This window comes from Panthera uncia, chromosome C2 (genome assembly GCF_023721935.1).
Source record: "Panthera uncia isolate 11264 chromosome C2, Puncia_PCG_1.0, whole genome shotgun sequence".
Classification (NCBI taxonomy): domain Eukaryota; kingdom Metazoa; phylum Chordata; class Mammalia; order Carnivora; family Felidae; genus Panthera; species Panthera uncia.
The window spans coordinates 117442335-117456437 of NC_064810.1; the positions used below are offsets into that span (position 1 = coordinate 117442335).

Sequence of the window (14103 nt, forward strand, 5' to 3'; positions counted from 1 at the left end):
TTAACTGGGGCTGGCTTGGGGGTGGGGAACACCCACACCCAGGGTCAGACACACAGTTGGTACTTACTAAGTTTTTATTCCAGTAGAAGGACTCCAGGTGGAGTTGTCTTGGCAGTGGTTAGATATTGGAGTCTGTAGTTGACAGAGAAGGGGATGGGCTGGAAGTTAAGATGACTGGGTGTGGATGAGATTTCCCAGGATGAGTTGGTAAAGTGAGAAGGGAACGGAAGAGGTATTCCTGGGGAGCATTTGTATTAAAGGAACAGGTTCACAAAGGAGAGAAAGAGAGGCTGGATGAGCTGAAGGGAAGTTAAGAGAGGCTAGTCTCCCCAGTATAAAGAAAGAGAGCACTTGGAGAGACAGTAATCTACAGTGCCATGATACACAGAGGGCTTGGCAGTTTGGAAGCCCAGGGAGGAAGTCCTGAGAAGGAGTAGGGAGGGTAGGGGTCCTCATGTATGGTATCCTGGGATGTGGGAAGAGACTCCCGAGTTCCATGTTTTATCTCCTCATTAAGTTTTGTCAGTTTTAAAAATGACTTTTGTCCTTTCTGATCTAAAAGTAGCTTATTATAGTAAATTTATAAAATTTATAAAACAAAGTTCAAAGAAGAAAAATTAAAATGGCCATTGCTTGCTTTTATCATGAGAGATGCTTTCTAACTTTTGGCTTGCTCTCCTCAGGTTTGGTTTGCCCAGTTGTGCTGACCTTCCATCCTGGTTTAGACTTTGTTATTCCCACCTCAGCACCAATTCCTCATACTGACTTTGCGTGACAGTATATTCCAGACAGGATATACATTGGAAAATAAAATGATTTGATGAACTATAAAATAATACATTCTGAGTAAATGAGTGATCTGTTGTACGTGATGATCATACTGAGGGTGACACACATGGATAATTAAGCAGCACAAAGGGCCCCATAGACACACATCTACAAACCCACAACCTTCTCATTGGTCTGGGTTTTTCTTTGCTAAGCATGATCTAAAACATAGATGTGTCTAAGTGACTTCTTTTCTACCAGTGGTGGGGTTGGGGCAGGAAGGACTGTGCTTATGAGAGGTCATTCCAGCCATATCCTTGTTCAGTAACTCATGTATTAAAAAGTCAAATGCCTGGGCGCTTAACCTGCCCATCATTTTGTACTTCCTCTTGTGAGAGGGGATCAGAGTGTACTGGTTTGCTAGGATGCCATAACAAATTACCACAAACAGCTTAGGACAATGCAAATTTATTATCTTACACTTATATAGGTCAGTAGTCCAGGTTGACTCAACTGGGTTCTCTACTCTGGGTCTCACAAGGCCAAAATCAAAGTGTTCATTGGCTGGGCTCTTACAGGAAAACTGTGGGAAGAATCCACTTCGAGGCTCATTCAGGTGGTTAGCAGAATCTGTTCCTTGCAGTTGTGGGACTGGAGTCCCTGTTCCCTTGCTGACTGAAAACTGGGGACACCCTTGCCTCCTAGATCTCTCTTTGGCCCTTTCAGGTGATCTCCTCCACCTCAGAGTCAGCAATGGTGTATGCTATCTTTCTCACATGTGAAATCTTCCTGATATCCTTGGGTTTTTGTTTTTGTTTTTGTTTTTGTTTGAGTCTCCTTTCTGTCTTCTCTTCAGCCGCGTCTCTCTGACTCCAGGCAAAGAAGTTTCTCTGCATTTAAGGTCTTATGTGACTATTTTGGATCCAACCATATAATCCAATGTAATCTACGTGTTTTAAGGTAACCTTAATTACACCTGCACAGACCCTTTTGCCATATAAAGTAATCAATGCACAGCTTCCAGACATTAGTGTATGTACATCTTTGGGGGGCATTATTCAGCCTACCACACAAAGTGATGACAGGAATGAGTGGATTCATGATATGATTTCTCTCCTCATATCTTTTTTTCCCTTTCTCTCACACATTGAGTGTTGACTCTTCTCAATATTATTTTTGTTCACTCTTAACAGTTTTGCTAATCTTCTTAGAAAACAGGAATATTCATCCGTCCTTTTAAAACCTTCCTCTACTGTCCTTAGGGTCTTGAGCCACAGGTTGAGACATGATAATATAAGACACTATTTGTTTTTATAACTTTTTGTATCAAGAGAAACATTTGTTTGTGAGGCTCACTTATTTTATGTGTACTGTGATCATGACTAACACAATTACCTCTTTCCTTACAGTAGTTGCATTTAATGGGCCACAATGATATCTTTACCTCCAAGTGTTGATTTCTTGGGACTCATCCAAATTTTGGCTGCTTTACGGCTCCACTGAGCTTTTCTCTGAATTTATTTCATGATTTGTAGGTAAACCCTTGCCTACCATGCTCATTTTTAAAATGGCAAAATGCTTAAGTAATAATTCTGATTGGAGAATCCTTGTACAACAGGATGAGTCATCCTCACTCAGATATTGGGCATACTGCAAAATTCCCCATTAAACTGCACCATGGCTCATTAAACACCATTGGTGAGAAAATTGGGTCTTTGTTAAATGTTTATGTTCTGTGCTAATGTTAAATATAGAACATTCCCATTTTAGGTACCTTTGGGAAAAATTTTAAAGTACTAGCTAAAGTGCCAGCATATTTCAGCCCATAAATTCCCAAATACAGGATCTAAAAAACGCCACCCCCAAACCCCAGATTTATTCTCATGTTTCTGTCTTTTCAATTTTTATGTGTCTTATTTATTTTTCTCTCCTTAATGTCAAACCTCATGATCTTCAGATTACCCTCTTATACTCTTAGTGACTTCTAAGGACCATATTTTTGGCTTTTAAGCACAAGAGGAAGTAGATTATTCTGGAACACCATTCAGCCATATTTGAAGTCCAGGAAAAGATGTGTGATTATCAGTGTTTTTATTATGCATCTACATATTGAAGAAACAATCTCTGTCCACAAAGCACATACATTCCAAAAAAAGCACTTAAACAAATACAAATAATAATGACAGAAATGTGATTCCAGAAGTGTGCTAGTGGAGTTAACGTGAAAAGAATAATTTTCCTCGTTTAAGAGTTATTGGAGGGATGCCTGGGTGGCTCAGTAAGGTAAGCGTCCGACTCTTGATTTTGGCTCAGGTCATCATCTCAAGGTCTTGAGATTAAGTCCTACCTCTGGCTCCGTGCTGAGCATGGAGCCTGCTTAGGAGTCTCTTTCTCTCTCCCTCTGCCCTTCCCCTGCAAAAAAGTTATTAGAAATCCTCTTCATGTATGCTGAAAGAAGTAGCTCATTATTGCATGACAAAAGATACTAAGATCTAGGGAGCCTTGCTCAACAGGAATCCAAGAAAAGAATTAAGCTCTATAGAAAATGATTTGAGGACTTTTTTTTTTCATTTCTTTACAAGGTGATGCTTAGCTAGTATCACCCTTAATGCATAGAATATAAGCTAATCCATTAAATAAACAAATGGCTTAGGACAATGCTTCTCAAGCTTTTTGTTGTCACAACCCCTGTATAACTCTTCAAAATTAGGGAAGACCTCAAGGAGTTTATGTGTATTATATCTATCAATATGTACCATATTAGAATGTAAAAAATTTTAAACATATTTTATTAATTTAAAATTATAATAATAAACTATTTACATCTTAAATAACATACTTTTATGAAAAATAAATTTCCAAAACAAAAAAAATTTACTGAGAAGAGTAACATTGTTTTATATTTTTAAATGTGTTGTAATAGAAGACAGCTGGATTCTCACATCTGCCTCTGCATTCACTTGCACTATCCCACATCATATAGCCCCTGGAAAATTCCACTGTACACAGATGAAAGACTAAGAATGAAAAATGCAAGTGACATTTTCATATTATTCTGAAAATGGTTTTGACCTTGGGGATCTTCCTGTGTAGGTCTCAGGAAGCTCCAGGAGTCCCTAGATGATACTTTGAAGACATTGCCTTCAGGCAATAGAACTTATTTCTCCTAAGGATCCCTGATGAAGAAGACTATAATAGTGTGGTTGCATATAGTATTTTCTCCACTACTAACTCTGTACCAAAATGATATATCATACTGATGGCCAAAATAAGATTACAATGTTTTAAGGCTAAATCATTCATGATGTCTTGTATAACTTCTAATTTAGAATTACTTCAGTGAAGTAACTTCTAGTGATTAACTTTCTAGATCTAGTATCACTTCTCTGTCCTGTTTCAGAAGGGTGAGGTTTTCTAGTTGTATTTCTGGGTTATGATTAGCAGAGCTTGACTGGCAAAACCAATCTGTGTACTGATTCTGCTGCTGATTCTCCACTGAGAAGGATTAGACTCAAAGAGTTCCAGTATTTCATACCTCAATTTTTCTGGAAGCTTCTCCTTATAATCTCACTATGTACAGTATTTCAGAAAAGTGGGGAAAGTTACAGGAAAATTTCCTCCTCCATCATCCCTCTGAGAAAAGAAAACGCATTTTCACAATACTCACTTTTAGAAAGGAAAAATGCTACCTTGTTTATGAGAATTCCAGGGTTCTCCACCTGTCAGGCCTGACGCAATTCAGCTGCACAAGCCTGAGATATTTGATTCTCCATGTGTCGGGGACAAGTGTCATACATACTGATTTGCACAGACAACCAGAGAGAGCACTCTCCAGGGAAAGCCAGCATTTTGACAAGGCTGAGTGATGATTTAGAACAACAGGGGTAGGAACTATTGTGTGGAATTGCCCATAGACCCAGGCAGATCTTGTGCCAGGTCGTTGAGAGCTGCCACATTAAAATATAATTTGAAATTTAAATTCCTTGTAAAAAAACCAAAAAATATGGGTCAGAAAGCTACTAATGGAGATCCTAGGGAAAGGACTGTCACTAAATAACCCTGAAGACTTCGAAGTGACTGAAAGAGCAAGAGCATTAGAAAAGTGGTCAGTTAAAATGCTAGAAGTAAAAAAAAAAAAAAAAGGCAAAAAAGCAAAACATCTTTTAAGAGTCAGCACACGGAGGCATTGATGGGGTCAGGCAGTCACCATCTATATTTTTATTCCCAGGTATGTTTATTATATTTGAGATGATAAAATACTAGTTTTGATGATCTAATAAAGTAATAAGGTTGTAGTAGGAGACAAGACTCTTGGTATGATGAAGAAATTAATCCAAATATCATATTACTTCACTGTTAGAGCTTTTCTCTTGAAGAATGAGAATTATATATGACCTTAACAGTTTTTCATAAAACTTGAATCATCCCGCCCCCAACCAGCAGACATTTTCAACCCTCTTTTAGCCTCTAATTTATATCTTTGTCTCCTTGCTCTTAGCAAGATCTTGCTTTCCTGAGAAGACAACTTTATTTCAACCCCTCAATTGTTCTCTGCCTTCTCTAGACCTTGATCCAGCCATTTCCCTTCTTTTTCCTCTGTCTTCAGCCTCTTTCCTCTGGCTTATTCTGCGCAGCCTATGAATTAGAAATCTAAGAGAAATCTTCACTTGGCTTTATACTCCATAGGTTACTATTTTTTTCTCTTTCCATCCCTTATCACCAGCTTCTGAGAAATGCATTCCACGTCACTCCTCATCATTCATGCCCCCTGCTACCCCTTGGTGTTTGACTGCTACAATTATTTTCTCAGATATCTCTAATTATTCAATGACATTTCTTAATCATCCACTACTCTTACCTGGAATAGGTGTGTGTGTGTGTGTGTGTGTGTGTGTGTGTGTGTTGATCTATTTACACATGAGGTTATATGTGCTTACTTGTGTGATATCTATTATTTATGTCCCTTACTTGACGGACAAAGTGGGTTTTTCCTCTAGCTAAAAGGTCAGGTAGGGAGAAGGTGGCCCCAAACCCCAAAAGGGGTGCTGGAACTTGCCACTAAGATATAAGTGGAACTAAAGTGTGACCAAGATAAATATGACCAAAGTCAGAGGTTTAAGAAATTGGATTGTGTCTCCTCCCCTTCCTATCTACGTGGTGTCTGTCCAGTGTGTTCTCCTCATACTATCACGAGAAGGCTCATCTAAATAGGCATTGGTTTTTGGCCAGCCTTGAGCCCAGGTTGTCCTTACAAACCCAGCCAGGTGTAGGCAGAGCTGGTGTGAGTGTGTCCTCCATTGTTGCAAGAGATGGTCTCCTGGGAAGGTGCATACGAGTCTTGGACGTTCTGTGTAAGATTGAGCCCTGCCAGCAAGCTAATTAAATGAGTTGTTTAAGAGCTCCAAGCTTAGAAGCAAGAGTGGGTTGCTAATTTCCTGACTCACCTATTCAACTCACTTGTGGTCCCAGCAAATATTCCCTCTTGTAGGACACACTGCCTGGCTTTATTTCGAAGCTATTCCATTTCTTCACAGGGTTGATAGGAATGTGCAAAGTAATAGCTTTTCTCTTTTGTGTGGGATATCGCTTATGAAGTAGAGTTCAGTTCTTTGTGCAAAAGGAATTGTGGGAATGTCAGAACAGTTTTGAACAAAACTGCATGTTCAGTTAAAATCCTTTCCCTTCAAATGCCCTAAGTTCTCACTGGAAAGATGAGGAGTCCCTGTTAGCACAGAGGAGACCCTATAACTGGGGAGGTGGGGAGTGGAATCCCCACCTTCGTCCCTATTTGTGAGCCTAGGAAATGCTGTGGGAGTGTAGATGAGCTGCAAGTCATCTTCAGAGCTTAGAAATACAAATAACTACAGAGACTAAAGTCAACAACAGAGCTGCCATGATAGAATTTTGTAGTTTAGGAGTAACTTTACTTTTGTTCCACAAGATCCTAGCAAAAGGAAAATGTTCTTATTTAAAACCCCTAACTGAAGCCTCTTTGTTTTGATGAGGGTCTTTACCCAAAAAGAAGAAAGAGGTACTTTTTCTTAGCAGAGGTAATTGCTACCTCTCCTTACTACCACTACCTGAAAAGGCTAAGGGTTGTAGCAAATGTGAATAGCTACCAACTACTAGAGAATACATCTCTGCCTTTTACCTGTCATAATTAAGGACCTATGCAGCTAGAATAATGAAATTGACTATATGCCTGGTAAAATGGAATCTGGCTAATTGTCATGCCAATTCATGACATTTTATTTCTCTTGTCTCTTCTACCTCAAAGCTGGTTGTTGAGTTCAATACTCCTTCCTCTAGGATAATTTTTAGTAAATAAAAATCCATTTACAGAAATTCATGATGGATAGTTTCCAGCTGATTTGTTCATGCTTAGAGTTATGTTTGGCAAATATACCATATGTGTTTTTTATGTTTCTTTTTCTCCACTCATCCCTTAAATGTAAATGTCCCCCAAGAATCTCCTATGAACTCTCTTCTTTGTCTATATACTTTGCCCAGGGACTCGGTCATTCTTATGGCTTTATGTTTTATCTATGTGTTTATTAACCCCCAAATTCTTTCTTCTGCCTCAACTCTGTAGAGTTCAAACCTTTTATTTCCAGATTTCTTATTAAAATTGCCACTTGAAATTCCACCTGACTATTTAAGTCAGCATGTCCAAAACCAAACTTAGTGGATTCCCCTGTCTACAAACTAATTTCTCTTATGCAACCTCATCTACTAATTGTCCAGGATTAAAACCCAGAATCACTCCCTGCTGCCTCTCAAACACCAAGACTCACCAATTCTCTATCCCAAATATCTTGGACATACAGTCTCTTCTGCTGTGTCCCCTCTGCCATTGCCTTTTACTTATTCACTCATTAAAGGCTTACTATATTGTAGCACTGTCCTAAGGGCTACTGACATTCAGGGAAGATGAGAATCAATGAATAAGTGAAATACAAAGCACTGTGGTCATTGACCTATCAGAACCCAGAATGGTGGACGTATAGGGTGGAGCAGGATGTTCAGGAGTTTGTGAGTCTGAATCTAGGACTCTTCTAGTACAACCATCTCTTGCTAGAACATTTGGGAAAGCCTCCAGCCATATGTCCATTCTGCCCTCTGCCCTTCTGCCTGTGCTTTATTTTCAGAACTGAAATCAGATTGTCATTCTTCTGACTAAATTCCTTTCCTGGCTCCCTACTGCAGCAGAACAAGTGCCAAATTTCTTCACTCTACTTACAAAATCTTCCAACTCAGCTTTTGTTCCCCATAGCACTATTCTTTTATACAACATAGTTACTAACCTCACAGCCCATGAAATAGGAAAGGAAAGAACAGAAATGAAAATGCCCACTCTGCCTTAAAAATTTACCATCAGTAGCATTCCCAACCATCCTCTTTACCCCTTTGGCCATCAACTCAGCGGATCATTTTCCTAATGATTGCTGTTCACACTTTGCAAAACTGTTTAAAGTATCAAGACACTGAATGGTTTTGGTGAACACAGATAATCAGTAAGTGATTATTTACTGTCCTGATGTACTCTGAGAGCCTCTGTATGATATGTGGCATACAGTAGCCATGCAGCAGTCTGCCAGAAACAAGTCCTTAGGTCTTGCTCTTAGAAACATCGGGTTCATCTTTATAGATAAGTATAATCTCAAGAGAGAATGAGCCAGGTGCTGGCCACCTCTCCCTTCACAGGAGTGGGCCATGAAACAACATTCATACATTAATGTATTCATTCACTCATTCATGCATCAAACACTTATTGAGAGTTTGCCAAGTACCCTGTGTTGCAAAGATGTGCCCTATCCCCAGGGAGCTCACAGTGTTTTCTCTGATAGGTTTTGTGATTTGATTCAAATGCTGGGATCAAAAAGGAGTGAGCCAGATTTCTGCTGAGGGATCAGGGTCCTGGGGAACACTTGAGAGGCTTTTAAAGATTGAAGAAAGTTTTATGTTGGAGTAAGAAGGTGTGTGTGTGTGTGTGTGTGTGTGTAAAGAAGGGGGGAATGGTAGCTCATGGATGGGAAAGAAATCTCTGCCTTGGTAAAGTGAACCAAAATGCAAAGTTAATTTAAAAAAACTACATGATCTGGGGAGATTGTAGCAAGTTCAGTATGGCTTGAGGCAGGCAGCAAAGGGTTGACAGGGGATACAGGGGGAGATGCTGGAAGGTAAACAAGGTGCAGATTATAGAAGACTTGTACCAAGGAGCTCAAACTTTCTCTATAAGCAGTGAGAAGCCCTGAGAAATCTCTAAGGGGGGAATGACTCATTAGTTGTTTTTATTTTTTTTAATAAAGATCTAGTGTGGGTACAGAGGATTGATTTGAGAAAATGAGCATTTAATGAATTCTTTTCAGAGGTGACCACACCCAAGGATAAATACATGGCTATGCTTCAGCTAACCCTGTATATTTGTGTGTGTTTCCTCCTAGTGACTGTGCTGGCTATTTTCCATGAACTGCACGTCGACCCTGACCTATACACACTCCTGTTTGGGGAGAGTGTGTTGAATGATGCAGTGGCCATTGTCCTTACATAGTAAGTACCAGAACTGGGCCTCTGTTTTTTTTGATCATGTGAAATATGCTTCTGCTTGGTGATAATTCCCAGTGGCTTTAATAGTATCTTTTCTCTTATGTCAAAGAGGTGTGGCAATTTCTAGTTTTTAAGGAATTGTTACCACAGAAGATCTCTAATAATGGGTACAATTCATTAGGTACCTAATTTTTAACACTATTAATGAGTTTCATGTTTCTAACCTATTACAAGGTACCACCCAGAGGGTATCTGTTTTTTCCCCAGGTGCCTATATTTAGCTGATTCACTTAGAGTTCCTAAAATGCATGTAAATGAGCTTCCTTCATTTCAAATCAACACCATTTACTTTTTTTCTTTATACATGCCATTTTCCAGATAATGGACTAATGCTAACTATTGTATTTATAGTACGTTTGACAAATTGGAGATAGAACTTGAGAGTCAGAATACTCTATTTCTCAATGCAAATGTAATGTGTTATAGGAGTACACACATCTTAAAATCATCGTGTCACATGTGAAACTAATGGAGCTTCAGCTAAGCGCTAACATAATTTTCCCTTGATCCTGGAAGAATTTTCCATTCGAGATGAAAACTAGTGCTCTTTCCTCACCTTCCCTTTAGACACTTACCATTTATATTTAGTAAATGCCACTTCGGTGGCTTTCACTATGTCAAAGGTCTCTTCTTGGTTTTCAATTGAGACCAACATTTTGGGCGACTGTCAAATAACCCAAAGGAAAACAGCTATCTGATAATTAAATGTGACAACAGGATTCAATTCAGGGTGTTAATTACTTCAAATGCATTTGAAAATGTATTGTGAAGTAACAAAGGATTTTTAAAAGTCAGATCTCACGGAGGGAAGTAGGAAATCACAGAGCAGAACGACTCTTCTGCCAGCTGACATTTCTTAAGGCTACCACCCAAAGTTGTCACTGAGCTCAGCAAATTTTAAGCAAGTGTCTCCAGATAAACTGTTATTTCACCTGGCCATTGAGAGTGCCTCTCCTGCATTAAAGGAAAATACCAGTGAGTGCAAATTAAGAGCAAAAGCCATGGCAGATTCACAAATGCTAAATTAGGATGCTTTTAAAGAAACACTGAGAACAATTAATTAGGACATCAGGAATCTCTGTCCAAGAAATACTAGTATTAAAGGAACATTAGGAATAATTTTTTTTTAATCTGCTGCGTTCCTCATTTTTGTGTCCTGGGCTGCCAAGTTGTAAAAGGCCAAGTGAAGCGAAACCACCAAAGCACAAATGCACTTGGGAAAGAACCATGCAGCTACAACCAAAGGAAGGTTTGGCCTTTCCACTTTCAGCCCTACCATTCACAGTAGTTTTCCATTTAAAATGCAGACTCCAGGGATGAATGTTGATGCTGTTGTGCACAAGCCCAGGGGCATTTGAAACAATCTATTTATTATCTCTTTAGGTCAATACATGGTTATTACTGGCACTGCCTTTTCTACTCATCTACCCATGTGTTGCATGTCTTCTAAAGTGTTTCCCACCGTAGCAAGATCTCTTTCCTTTTTTTTTTTCTAGGCACGGGACACTTGCCATTCTAGCCAAAATCTTAGGTTTCACAGGTTTGGCAATTTAGGTGTCATGCAGAGTGAACCCAATGAGTTCCACCTTTAAAGTAAAAGTAAAACTAAATTAGGAATACTTGACATGGAAACCTCCACACTTTCAGACCTGCAGGCTCTTCTACCTGGTGCACCTGGACCCCACTGGCCTCTTTCTGAGCTCTACTGAGTAGAATGCCCTTACGCTGCCTGGGATCCAAACTGTTTGGCCACCAGTGCCGTCTGTTGCTGACCACACCCTCCACTCTGTGCAGTTTTCCACAGTGGTGTCCTCTTCACTTTGCTCACTTGCTTACTTGCTTTTTACACTTACATTACAGCACATATGACCATCTCTTTTTATATACCTGCTTACACACACATATTCCCTTTCCTTTTAATGCCTCATCCCCACACTGTCTCTTCCAACTATCTTCCTGCTCCCTATTTAAAAGTTTTGCATGACTTTCAGACCAGAAGTTCAAACATTTGTTTCTTCACTTTTCTCTTCCTTCACATTAAACCGTGCACAGCACCCTGACACAACTTTCTGGCTGGTAACTCATGCCTTTACATGCACAGAGTTCACTCCTTCCCAGCTTCTGTTTCTTCCTAATCAAGTCTTTCAGCACTTACCTCAGTCTCCTTCGGGAACCACTAGCCCACATGCTAAGCTCCTACTCCAGCCCTGCATGAACCTTGGTCAATTCCCTTCCAGCACAGCAGGGCAATCTTGGGTTTGAACTTATATTTGCCTTTTTAGATAGTGACTTTTGGAAGAGTGAATCTATGTGCTTGAAATGCATATTAAAAGAACAAATAAAACTTTTGTTTTTTCCTCTTCTTAGTTCCATCTTTGTGTAGTTTTGAAGTTTAAGAATAGTGATACAGCTCTTCTTGTGCCATCGAGAAGAGAAGTTACACATTTTGATGTGAAGTCGAGTATAATAAAGAACTCAAATCATTGACCACTTTGGCCCTTGGCACTACCTCCAGAGCTCCTTTGGAATGGCCACATACTTTCATTTACTTTCCCATCTCCCACCACCAAATGTCCTTGTTTAAGAACTATCCTTTTCAGTTTTAGTATTTTTTAAATTTTAATTTAAAAATTTAAATTTTTAAAATTTACAGTGCTGTACTCTAGCATTTCATTCAAATATATAGTAATTTAGCCACATTTTAGATTAAGTCAGCTTTTCTGTGCTAGTCTAAGAAGCACGTGGCAAATTATAATACTGTTTCTTAGGTTAAATGTGCTCTGAATTTCAGACAACTAATGTATAATTAAATTTGATGACCACAACTATTGTACACAGCAGCAGGTGGTGGATGGTGTCCCGAGAGCTCAAAAAGAGGTTGTCCAGAAGTGTTCATCTTAAAATAAAAGTAACTTTATTTAACAAAAATTTTTGAAATTAGCCTCTCTTACCCATACTGTCATTTTAAGTATGTACAGAGTGTCGTGCCCAAAAGTGTAGTATGTGGACTGGTTCATAAATGAATGAATTCCACATGATGGTTCTGCACTTCTAAAGATTGTGTAATAGTCTATGAAGAAAGGCAAAAGACATACTGGAGAGGGACGTGTGTTTTTAAATCTTGAACAAAGACATTACTTTCAGAGTCAATATGGTAGAATAGAAAGTCAAAAGAGCCGATGTCAGGCTTGCCATGAATTAGCGGTGCAGTTATTACAGTTGACAGGAAACCAACCCAAATTGGAGTAAGCAAAAAGGGAATTTGTGTTGGCTGTGTTGACTGAATGGCAGGAGTAGACTACAATGGCAGCAAAGGAGCCAGTGAAGTGAGCAGGACTCCTTTTTTTCCCCTCACTCAGCTTCTTCAGGGTTAGCTCCCTCACCTGGTCCCAAGTTGGCTGCCACCATCTCCTAGGACTATATCTTTCTTCAGGAGAATAGAGCAAGAATCTCTGTCCCATTAGTCCCAGTCCAAATCTTAGTACACCTGACAGATTGTGACGCCATTTCAGACCCTCTTGTGGCCAGGGAAATGTCCTGCGTTTATTGGCTCAGCTCTAAGGCATATGCGTCAGGAGTTTAAAACTGTGCTCATTTTCACCAGGAAGTACATAAACTAAGACTGGGAAAAGGTAGGATTATTGCTCAGAGTGATATTGCCACAAAAAAAGAAGTGGATGGTGCACAGAAACTAAAGAAAACCAAAACTAGAAGCCATGACAGTGACTCCATACAGCTGTGAGCTCTCCATGCTTGTTTCCTTGCCTATATCTATATACTTTACAAAATTGTTCTGAGAGATAAATAAAGCAATATAGTTGGAAAGACTATAATTCTATATAATTGACGCTATATAAAGATATATACTTATAATTTATATAACCATTTATATCAAGATCTTTCATTCTACTTACACAGATCTCTTTCATTTCATTAAAATGACTAAGGATAGACCTGCTTCTAGTGAAGCATTCCTTCATAAATACGACATTTTATGATCCAAGGAATATAGAGAATAACCATTTTCACATGTGGTTTACCCCATTAAGAGTGAGCCACTTAGTTAAGGCATGCCGTCTAAAGTTGATAAATCAAGAAATAGAGGTTGAAGTATATTACTTAAAGTTATAAAGGCACTCACAGCGAAAATTGATATTACTCATGGGAGTTAGTTGGAGGAGGGGAGAGGGGAAGGAAGGAATAAGTTAACGAAAATGTCACATCTCTCATAGTAATTAATGTACACTGTGTAGAGTTGACAAATCAAGAAATGGATGTATCTGCCTATCACTTAGAGTCACAGGGCAACCATCAGAAGAACTAAAACCATAAATGGTTAAAAGGAGATACTTTTGCTATGTAGAACTATGATTTATGCAAAGGGGACAAATGTAATTTAACTCTTTATTTTGAGTGTTTGTATTTGTTTGAATTATATTTATTTAAAATATTCTTTAGGTGATCAAGGTATCAAAAGCAGAAACTAGGAAAGAAAAGCAATCTATTTGATGGCAATACAGTCGAACAATTCTAGGAGGCAAGAGTCACCACAAATAAAATTAAATGATGAAGGATAAACCATGAAAGCAGTTTCAACACACAATGTTGATAGGTTGGTGGTCTTCATAACATACATGATAAATTGTAAATCTCCTTAATGTACCAAATGTATTAGTTATGTGACTTTAGGTAAACTACTTAACCTTTCTGTGCCTCAGATGCCTTGTT

The 14103-nt window shown here is 38.9% G+C and overlaps 1 protein-coding gene across 2 annotated transcripts in view; it reads left to right on the top strand.

The window, feature by feature from the left end:
- The window catches only part of SLC9A9 (solute carrier family 9 member A9), a 573025-nt gene that overhangs the window by 198197 nt on the left and 360725 nt on the right, over positions 1-14103 (top strand). For both annotated transcript variants that reach the window (XM_049629746.1, XM_049629747.1), the window contains one exon: positions 9213-9318. In XM_049629746.1, the coding sequence (XP_049485703.1) occupies positions 9213-9318 (106 nt within the window). The remainder of the gene's footprint in view (positions 1-9212; positions 9319-14103) is intronic.